Source organism: Harmonia axyridis, chromosome 1 (assembly GCF_914767665.1).
Source record: "Harmonia axyridis chromosome 1, icHarAxyr1.1, whole genome shotgun sequence".
Lineage (NCBI taxonomy): Eukaryota > Metazoa > Arthropoda > Insecta > Coleoptera > Coccinellidae > Harmonia > Harmonia axyridis.
This window is the reverse complement of record NC_059501.1, coordinates 65,323,340-65,334,639: the sequence shown is the minus strand read 5'-3', so window position 1 is coordinate 65,334,639 and position 11,300 is coordinate 65,323,340. Positions and strand designations below refer to the sequence as shown.

The 11,300-nt window shown below is 35.2% G+C and overlaps 2 protein-coding genes across 2 annotated transcripts; both read left to right on the top strand.

Moving 5' to 3' along the window:
• The first annotated feature begins 844 nt into the window (after positions 1-844).
• On the top strand, positions 845-1,825 carry LOC123673713 (piggyBac transposable element-derived protein 4-like). Its single transcript, XM_045608351.1, has one exon. The coding sequence runs from the start codon at positions 845-847 to the stop codon at positions 1,823-1,825; it is 981 nt and encodes a 326-aa protein (XP_045464307.1).
• Positions 1,826-1,828: 3 nt separating this feature from the next.
• Positions 1,829-2,868, top strand: LOC123670895 (piggyBac transposable element-derived protein 4-like). Its single transcript, XM_045604469.1, has 2 exons — positions 1,829-2,607; positions 2,663-2,868. The coding sequence occupies exons 1-2, from the start codon at positions 1,951-1,953 to the stop codon at positions 2,666-2,668; spliced, it is 663 nt and encodes a 220-aa protein (XP_045460425.1). The 5' UTR covers positions 1,829-1,950; the 3' UTR covers positions 2,669-2,868.
• The last annotated feature ends 8,432 nt before the right edge of the window (positions 2,869-11,300 follow it).

Below are 11,300 nucleotides of genomic sequence, written 5' to 3'. Positions count from 1 at the left end.
GAAATCTCAGTCATGAGATCTCGCTTAGCTAGATAATACTGTTGCCTGGAAAACTAGGATATTTAATGTCTTAGGTCAATTGCCTTCAAATACTTTCATTTATTTTATTCATATAATGGACAAGTTTAGTGATGTTGATAATACTATATTTGACACGATAGAATTAAAATATAGAGCAAAACTGATAAATCAGTGAAAAAATGTTGAAAATCCATCAATAAATGACTGAGAAATAGATTATTTAAATTTACGTATTTTAGCGCGGATTGCTTTGGTCTCCGACACGTCTGTGACGTCACGGCACTGGCCTGTGATCGCTACACCATAAATTACGTTTATTTATTTACCCGCGCCAAGGCTTTCGCGCCGTTTGTAGTTGTACAGTGTAGTTTTAACCCTTACTGGAACAGTAGTACAAAAATTGTACCACCTTTTCCCGAACAAGCGCAGCACAGTGGTCCATATAACATACCACTCATTTTATCGCAAATTTGATACGGCGCGGAAGCTTTAAAAGTGTGCCACCTAATGCATCGCGTGCATAAATGCATAATACGCATATCTTGTGCGCAAACGTAAACATCCCTTTTATCAAACATTAGTTTCTGCGACGCATTTGCAGGATAGTACACGTTTATATGCAAACCAATTTTTTTGTGAACAACTACCGTCTTTTTTTCATTTGAATTTATTTGTTGAGTGTGTTTATCCTATAAACTTCAAGAATAGTTTTCATCAAGTAAGTATATTTAAATTTTCTCAATATTTTGTCTAGAATGTAGTGGTACTTTATATGTACCACTGCGCCGGTTAGGGTTGGTCATGAACTATTATTCCAGATACAATGGAATATTTGCCATTCACATTGAAAGGACTAACCCATGCTGAGCTTATGGAGGAAATAGAAAATATTCCATCTGATGCAGAATCTATTGTTGACGAGGACGAAGCTGACGAGTCAGAACATCCCTTGCGGAATGAAATTTGTATCGAAAATTTGGTTCAAGACGTCGAAGATGACATCAGTGATGACTTGTGGGACTATGATGATGATATCCCTCTGATCAATTTAGTTCAGAAACAAGAACATAGAATAGGTAACGATTCAAATATCCTTTTTCCAGAGTGGGGAATTACGCAGGCCGTGAATCCAGCCCCACCTTTTGAACATAACTGCGGAATTACTGACATAGTCCGCAATGTTCATAGTAAAACTCCATATGCTTTTTTCAATCTAATTTTTACTGACGACTTACTGCAATACTTGGTATTCCATACAAATTTGTATGCTACGCAAGAAGTTAAGAATTTCATACCTACCACTGTATCTGAAATGAAAATATTTCTTGGAGTCAACATTTTGATGGGTCTCAAACCCTTACCTAGCTATAGAGACTATTGGAGTTCTAGTCCAGATATGCATGATGCATATATAAGCCAGTTTATGTCGGTCAATAGATTTGGATGGTTGCTCACTCACTTGCACCTAAATGATAATTCTCTCCTTCCACAAAAGAACCAGCCAAATTACGACAAATTGTACAAAGTACGTCCCTTTCTAGGTATGCTCTCTGTAAATTTCGAAAAATGCCTTCTTCCCCATGAAAATATAGCAATAGACGAATCTATGATCAGATTCAAAGGTAGAAGTTCAATAAAACAGTATCTTCCAAAAAAAACAATAAAAAGGGGATATAAGGTGTGGTGTTTGGCGGATCAAAGTGGTTATCTCTATAGATTCCAAATTTATACCGGGAAGGTCGGAAACGTGGCAGAAACAAATTTAGAAGAAAGGGTCGTTAAAAATTTAACAAAAGGACTCTAGAGAATAAAAACCATAAATTATACATAGACAATTATTTTTGCTCATATCCGCTACTTCTTTACCTGAAAGAAAGTGCAATTTGGACTTGTGGCACCATAAATTATACAAGAAAGAATATCCCGAAAATGAAAGATGATAAACAGTTAGCTAGAGGAGAAACAGATTGGAAAACTAGTGATAGCGGCTTATCCATTTTCAAATGGAAAGACAAGAGATCAGTGCATCTCCTCTCCAACTATCATGATCCTAATCTGTATACAATAGTGAAGAGAAAAGAAAAGAATGGAACCTCTATTGACGTGAAGTGCCCTCGCGTACTCCAAGACTATAATATGAGCATGGGATTTGTTGATAAATTGGACCAGTTGAAAACTTACTTCGAAATCAATCGTCAGAGCCGCAAGTGGTGGCATCGTATTTTTTTCCATTTTGTAGATGTTGCCGTCGTGAACTCTTATATTTTATATCGCTTGATCGGCGAAGAAATCACACATAAGGATTTTAGGAGAAGAGTTATAGATGGATTAGTAGCAGAGAAGATTGTCTCATTAAAAAGAAAACGAGACAACAGTCCATTAGAAATTAAGAAGCATAAACCGCAAGTATCCATAGAAGTCAGACTTGACAGTTCAGCACATCAACCTGGAAGAGGCACCAGAAGAAGATGCGCAGTATGCAGCACAAAAATTAACCAAGTGAGAACTGAATGGACCTGTACAATTTGTAAAGTTCCTTTGTGTTTGTCCAAAACGAAAACATGCTTCCAGGATTTCCACTCAAAGGTAAAATTACTCATCGTAAATAATTCGACAAGTAACTTTCATTTCTATCTTTCAGGCATAGTGGTACACTATATGTACCACCTCCTATAGGGTCCCACGATTTTTTTGGAAAAAAATTTACATTGATTTTTCATTATATATTCATATTTCTTCCTAAATAAATACAAAAACATAAGTAATTATGAACTTTTATTTGTCGTGCCACCCGTGCAAAATATCTTCGCTGATCTCTGTGCCAATAAGGGTTAACTCGAGTTTTGTTTTTATACCATCGTGCTACATTCTTGCCTGTTTGTGCTTCATCCATGATAATAGGAGGGAATATGCCCGGCAGTCTGATTTTCACGAACACAATACCCGCAGAAAAGATAACATAAGGCAGCCGAAAATTCGAACCGCGGCAGTGCAAAGGTGTTTCGTGTCTAACGGCATCAATCTGTACAACGCATTACCACTAAGCATTCGAGGGTTTCATTCGGCCAAATTTAAATATTCTACCAGGAGATTGTTGATGCAGGGCGAGTTTTATAGTGTGAGGGAGTTTTTTGATGGTGTGGCTGACCTGCAAAGTTTGTGATGGTTGTTTCGTTTTGTATATGTACTTATATGTATGCATTTTTGTTTTTTTTATTTCTTATATTTAATATTTAATTGACAGTCCATGTAAATTTTTGATGGAAAAATAAATGACTATGACTATGACTATGTCACCATAATGGAAGAAGGCTTCGTGAAATGACAAAGTGACAATTTGCCTAAAATAGATATATTTGCAGTGATGGAGTTTTTTTCTTCAAATCCCTCTTATGTCAGTGCTGAAATAAAAGGAGTTAAACTTTTCAAGTAAGTATCTACTTTTGAGTTTGCTTCATCATGGTTCAACTTATAACGATGATTTATTTAAAAAACGTTTCATAAACAGTTTGTAGTTGAGTACTGGTTGTTGAAGTCTATCCATTATCAATGGCAAAACATATTTTTCTACATTCATGCAAAAAACAAAACTTTATTGAACTATATTTAGTGGAAAAAGAAGTTCTTTATTGCACTAGTGCAATAAAGTTTTTATTGAACTCATCTGTCATTCTACTTCAACGTGCTGTCATCATTATTAAGATATTATGTTTCTCAGTTTATAAAAGAAGAAATGTTTCTATGAACTTATTTTTTGACAGAGGTAGATGCTCTGTGATCGTGAGATTATGGCTGTAACCGCCATTTTAAGCAGAGAGCGATGGAAAGAACTATGCCCAATGTCAGTCTTAGAGACAGAAAAAGGAATGAAGAAATCCGACAAAGAACTAGAGCCGTAGATATTATAGCGCGTGTTGCAAAATTGAAGTGGCAGTGGGCAGGACACGTGGCTCGACAGGACAAATCGAGATGGACATATAAAGTAACACACTGGCGACCAAGAACGACGAAACGCAGTGTAGGTAGACCACAGAGAAGATGGCTTGATGATATAAAGCAGTATGCGGGAAATAGATGGTTTCAGATAGCTCAGGACAGGAAAGCATGGAGCAACATGAAAGAGGCCTACATCCAGGAGTGGATAAGGGAAGGCTGACGAAGAAGAAAACTGAAGAACTGGCTTTTTACTGAGCCGTATTTTAAAAACAATTGAAAACATGTATTTCATTAACAAAACATTTCTTTCTTTGTGAATGTTTAGATGTTGTGTTCGTTTTGATTTTAATCTGTCGATTGAGATGGCAAGAAAAAATAGTACAGTGTGTTGTCCATATTTGATGGAGGATTATAGAGCCGGAGACCTAATTTGTGGATTGTGGATTAGTAGTTGGGGACAGAGTTATAGATGTGGGTGCGGAGTGGAGGACTTTTAGTGATGAGAAGAGTAAAGGTGGTGATCCCTCACGTGTTGGTGGGCGTGAGAATACATTACATGGTGCGCGTTGCCAAGCGCTGAACGCGCGTTGCCGTGAGCGTCCATATTCTGTTTGAATTATACAATTGTCAAAGATGGAAGTAGAAACAGTTTTAACGGTGATTTCATACCGACGGCAGCAACGACGAGACAGAAGACGTAGATATTGGGTCTACCCAATTTTTTCATACAGGCTGACAGAAAGCCAGTACATAATTTTGTATCCCAAGTTGAGGCAATTCGAGCCCAAATTTTTCAACTACTTTAGAATGTCCATCAAGTCATTTGATGATTTACTGGCTCTCATAAACGTTGAACTCGTAGCAGATAAAAACGCATTATTTTCCAAAATGTAAATTAAATTCAACACAAACAGCAGCTAGAATAGAGTTGTTCAAAGTTTTTCAATAGACTGCCTAATGAAATCAAAGAAATAAATAATTATAAACCATTTAAGAATAAGATATTTAATTTATTGTTGAATAATTATAATTAGAACCATATACTTAGTATAGAAGATTTCTGCTGTTAAGTGGTAGGGGAATGTTATTTTGATACTATTTCTCTTCATTTGTATTTGTTCTACGGGTATCTCATGATTTCTAAATAAAGAGCTATTATCATTTTTATGTGGTCACATAATAAATTTTTTTCTTCATTAGCATCTCCTTCACAGGATATGATGACGAGTTCTTCCCAAGCCCGTCTCCTTGAGTTTTTATCTCAATATACACTACTTGTCATGTCGCATATTACAGGAAAATTCTCAATTTCATCTATGAATAATTTAGGAGCGTCCGATTCCATTTTGAAATATTTCTGACCGAACGGATCGAAGGAAAATACGTAAATACGTCTCTGGCATCTATCAGCTCGTGCAAGCGCGCTCATCTGAACGTTAACATTAGAAACCTATGATCTCAAAGCGCGAGCCAACGAGCGCTTACTATGTATGCAAAGATTAAGGAGAGAAAGATAGGAAACGAAGCGACCCAGACGACGCCAGCGACATCTGGTGCGTCAGATGTGAACTAAATTGGTTAAAATATTATTACGGAGGCTATTTATAAACTATATAAGATTAGATTCATCTAATCTTTGCTTTTGAGTTAAATCAAAGATTAGGGTTATATTTTTGTTTGTAAACGTGCTGTGCAAAGATTAGTGTTGTGGTTATTAAGCACACGTGTTATTGAACCTGTTTATCAAAGATTAATATTAATTTGCTGTTCTTGTCAAGATGAGTCGTGGTTCATATTGTATGGTATTAACCTGCTCGAACAATAAACTTAAAAACCCAAAGCTCGCGTTTTTTACATTACCGAAGGACATGAAAATGTAAGTTTAAGTAGTCAATTCAATATAACAAAATCATCTAATTTCTATTATTATTCAGTGCCAAAAGTTGGATCGAATTCTCTGGACGCAAAGATCTTGACCTGGGTGCTTCGAAAAACTATAGAATGTGTAGTGAGCATTTTACAGAAAACCAATTCAAATGTATATATCCACGGATATTGCTTTGGCGTGGAAGTATTCCTCATGTGAATGGACCTAAATCAGATGTTCTTCCTCAATCAGAGTCTAAGATGATCATCCATGAAGAAACTGTTCAAACGGATCAAAACGTAGCTCTATCTAATATTGGTGAGTTTTTCCTGTTATTAATTGAATCACAAATGCTGTGAACAAATATTATCATTAGATAATTTTTGAAAAGAGGACACATGAATGCAAATCATATTTGTAGTAAGTCTAGTTACTTGAAGTTGTTGAATGAAATTATCAATTCAAATTAGTGATAAATGCAATAAGATGAAATTGTTTTTCTTTTTTCTAGATGTTACAATGGAATCAGAAGGTTTTACAGAAGCAAGTAGCAGTTCGGCCACCCCCAAACGTAGTGGTAGTAAGCTGAGCCCCTTAACCAACCAGAGAATTGAAAGAATGAAGGCTAAAATCAATTCTTTGAAGTGCAAAATATTTAGGACTTGCGTTTGAATTATGGTGTTGCGAAATTATTGACAAGACATCTGAATCAAGATCCTGTCGAAAATCTATTCGCCACTGTAAGACAACAACACGGTTGTTGCCGGAACCCAAGTTCTTTGCAATTTGAGAATGGTCTGCGGCATACATACCTCACAAGTATTTCAAAGTTGTCAAGTCAGACAAACTGTGAAGATGACTTCTCATTTTCATTGAAAAAATTAAGTGAGTTGAGTGAGCTTTCCGAAAGTCAAATAAACAGTCAACCTGAAGCATCTTTGTCTTGGAAAGCTATCGATAATATTGATGTTGACCTGCAGGATGAAAATGCCATATATTATGTTAGCGGATATATGGCAAAGAAATTTCTAAAATTGCACCCTTGTGAAAAATGTAAAAGTTTAGTCGTGGACGATGAAAAAAAATTAACAGGTCAGCATCAATTGTTCACATATTTCAAACAGGGGGAATCACTGCCAGAATCTGAAGGATTGCTTTATGCTTCTCAAAGTTTTTATGAATATATAAAGAAGCTTGAAGTAATCCATAATGTGCACTTCAAGGACCTTCTACATAGTAGGCATATAGTGGGGGATCTAGTGGAAATAGTCAGAGGAAAAAATGAAATTTCATTTGATCTGTGTACACCAGAAGCCTCTGGCCATTTCCTCAAGATGTTTATGACTACACGTTGTCTTTGGGGTGTTCGGTTCGAAAATCAAAATAAAATAAAAAAAGTTAATACAAAAAATCAAAAACTAAGAAATGTATGCAATGAATAATGATTCACATTTAAGATTATTACTTATTTTTATGTATATATTCTTCTGTACATTTTATTATGTTTATTCAATTGAATTAAAAATTCCACTAATTTGACAAAGCATTTTTATTTAAATAATCTCTTAATATGTTAATTTTATAATATATATATATATACATATTCTTTCGAGAAAGAGCAATAACAATTATTAATTTCAAACAATCAAGCATAATATGTGTCGATGAATCTCAGTACTAGCAGAGGAAATGTAACGGGGCATCATACATTTCAGCGTATGATACAAGAGAACAGATAAAAAACTCTGTCTCCCCGTATAAAAAAATATATTATAATATGGTATAAAAAATAGAAGCTACTAGTGAATGTGGAATACTGTGAAGATTTGAAATTCGCGCCAGATATAGATTTCTTTTTCGTTAGATGATTTCAGCGCCACCTGTTCCTTTAGATGTAAACTACGAGCCTAAAAGTGGGTCGCCATTTAGCACTAGGGTTAGTACGGCGTTTCCTATCTTTCTCTCCCTAATCTTTGTATGTATGGGCAAGCGCTAGAACAGCGCTCTACGCGTGCTCCATAAAAACGCGCGTAGGCATGTGTACGCTTCGAAGAAATTTCATGTACTTGTAAACGCGCGTTGTCAAAACACGCGCTGAGCGCTTGTCATGTGAACGGGCTCTAATGCGAACTTGAATGATATAGACAAAGATAGATGACGAAGGTAAATTCGGATAAATTTAGTGAAGGAGTTGACAGTCTCATTAATGTCTCTGGCCTCATTCATAATTTTGACAATTTGGGATATAAAATGATATAATATACCGATTATTTCCATGATGAAACCAAATCAATTCTATGTGATATTTTGTAACCAGAAATATATCAGCAACTGAACGTTTAAGGGCTATTTGATGTCAATAATTCCTGAATGAACTAAACCGATTTAACTATTCTAGGATTAAAGACACATTCCTGGGTTTACTGCCTCTTCATGGTGCCACTGCAGCGGATTTGTATGAGCACATAGTAACATTTTTTGCTACTCATCGAATTCAATATAGGAACAACCTTATTGGTTGTTTGCAGCTGATGGAGCAAGCGTGATGATTGGGGAGAACAACTCCTTAGTTACTAGGCTGCAATCGGATATACCGAATTTATTTGTTTTGAGATGTGTGTGTCACGGTTTCAGCTTATGTGCTTCAAATGGCTGTTTGAAATTACCAAGAGGTGTTGAAGATTTAATTAGAAATGTGTATAATTTTTTTTCGAATAGTCCGAAGCGAGTCGAATCTTTAAAAGAATTTCAAATTTTCACCAGAACTCCCATTCATAAATTACTAATTCCCATTCAAACTCGGTGGCTATCTTTAGCAAGTGCAGTTAACAGAGTCCTGGAGCAATATGATGCATTAGTTTTATATGTCACCGATGCAATAATGCTTGAAGGATTGCTATCGGTTGATTCTACTCGATGTTTTCTCGCACCATGGTCGCACCTCTAGAGAGTGCTTTCAATAATTCAGCAATCACCCAGTAATATTAATCAGTTAGTAACTCAGTATTCATCAGTTATTCCACATTCAAGTATTCAATAAGTATTCATTCATTTGGTATTCACAAGTTATTACTATTATAACACAGATATTTCACCGATGCAATAATGCTTGAAGGATTGCTATCGGTTGAAACTATATTAAGCAGTCTCCAGGATTCTTTAACGAAGCCATTTTTATGGTTTCTACAATTCATTTTACCATTATTCACAAATCTGAATAGGGAAATGCAGTCTGAGCGGCCAAAAATACAAAAACTTTTTTGTACTATTTCAGCTGCATACAAAACACTATTGGAATATTTAATCAAAAAAGAAATACTGGACAACAAAAATGTTAATTATAGAAACCCACAGAACTTTTTACCATTAGATAAATTGTATTTAGGTGCCAAAATTTCACTTGTAATTAACGATATGGATTATACACTAAATTAACTCTACAATCTAGATGTTTGGATTTTTATATCAAGGCTGTTGATCAGTTAACTAAGCGATTCGACTTTACTAAGGAATTTTTAATTAAATTTGAATTACTTAATTCTTCTAAAATCATATTCGGTGAAGTTCCATCAATTATACCCCTTGTGAGACATTTCCTTTCAATAGAAGAAAGCCAGTTACAGGAAATAGATAATGAATATCGTTCATTACGAAACACGGTAAAAAGCGATTTCAAAATTGATGTGGACATGGAGGAATTTTGGAATGATATAAGCAAAATGCGCTATGGCGACAATTCTCCAATGTTTTCCCTAATTTCCAATTTTGCCTTTGATATGATGTGTCAAGTAAATTTGTATTCTATGGTTCGACATAAGCATAGGTTAAGTTATGAGTTCCAAAATGGTCGTCACGGTGAGAAGACTACTTCTCCTCACGTCCCATTTTGGAGCTCCATAATTTGAAAGAGTCTTTTTGAAAATAAAATTAAAGCGTTTGTGAAGTTGAAATTGTAGAAGTAGTTTGTGATTGTTGAGATTTTTTGTAATTTGTGTTGCAGATTGTTGAATGTGTCGATGGCGACTAGCCAAGCACATGGTTAAATGAATTGGAAGGAAGGAAGGTTAAGTTATATTCTGTGGTCTATGAGATAAGTAGAGACTTCATGTCATGTTCCATGTTAATAAAGAGAGTTGAATAAATTTTTTTTTTTTTTTTTAAACGACTTTATTCTTCAAATTATTATTAAATCGTTAATAGTAATAGTTGAATCAGATAGTTAATCATTCATTGAATCCTGGTAAAATTGACGATCCCTGGAATCCCACATATTTTCATTGTCTACTACATTCATCGGCAAATGTAGAAAGAGTATTCTCCGAAATAAATTTGATGAAAACTGATGAAAGGAATCGCTTATCTTCAGCGAGTATAGTAGGGCATCTTCATACAAGGCAATATATGAAAAATAAAGATGAAAACTGATACGATGTAGAATTTAATAGTGAAATGATAAAGTTGCATAATTCAAATATGTATAAAAAAGCGAGAGACATTTCGGATTCAGACAATCACACAGTGATGAGAAGAGTAAAGGTGGTGATCCATCACGTGTTGGTGGGCGTGAGAATACATTACATGGTGCGCGTTGCCAAGCGCTGAACGCGCGTTGCCGTGAGCGTCCATATTCAGTTTGAATTCTACAATTGTCAAAGATGGAAGTAGAAACAGTTTTAACGGTGATTTCATACCGACGGCAGCAACGACGAGACAGAAGACGTAGATATTGGGTCTACCCAATTTTTTCATACAGGCTGACAGAAAGCCAGTACATAATTTTGTATCCCAAGTTGAGGCAATTCGAGCCCAAATTTTTCAACTACTTTAGAATGTCCATCAAGTCATTTGATGATTTACTGGCTCTCATAAACGTTGAACTCGTAGCAGATAAAAACGCATTATTTTCCAAAATGTAAATTAAATTCAACACAAACAGCAGCTAGAATAGAGTTGTTTAGAGTTTTTCAATAGACTGCCTAATGAAATCAAAGAAATAAATAATTATAAACCATTTAAGAATAAGATATTTAATTTATTGTTGAATAATTATAATTAGAACCATATACTTAGTATAGAAGATTTCTGCTGTTAAGTGGTAGGTGAATGTTATTTTGATACTATTTCTTTTCATTTGTATTTGTTCTACGTGTATCTCATGATTTCTAAATGAAGAGCTATTATCATTATTATGTGGTCACATAATAATTTTTTTTTCTTCATTAGCATCTCCTTCACAGGATATGATGACGAGTTCTTCCCAAGCCCGTCTCCTTGAGTTTTTATCTGAATATACACACACTACTTGTCATGTCGCATATCACAGGAAAATTCTCAATTTCATCTATGAATAATTTAGGAGCGTCCGGTTCCATTTTGAAATATTTCTGACCGAACGGATCGAAGGAAAATACGTAAATACGTCTCTGGCATCTATCAGTTCGTGCAAGCGCGCTCATCTGAACGGTTACATTAGAAA

Excerpts from the sequence above, each read along its gene's own strand:
- LOC123673713 (XM_045608351.1), top strand. The coding sequence starts at position 845 with ATGGAATATTTGCCATTCACATTGAAAGGACTAACCCATGCTGAGCTT.
- LOC123670895 (XM_045604469.1), top strand. The coding sequence starts at position 1,951 with ATGAAAGATGATAAACAGTTAGCTAGAGGAGAAACAGATTGGAAAACT.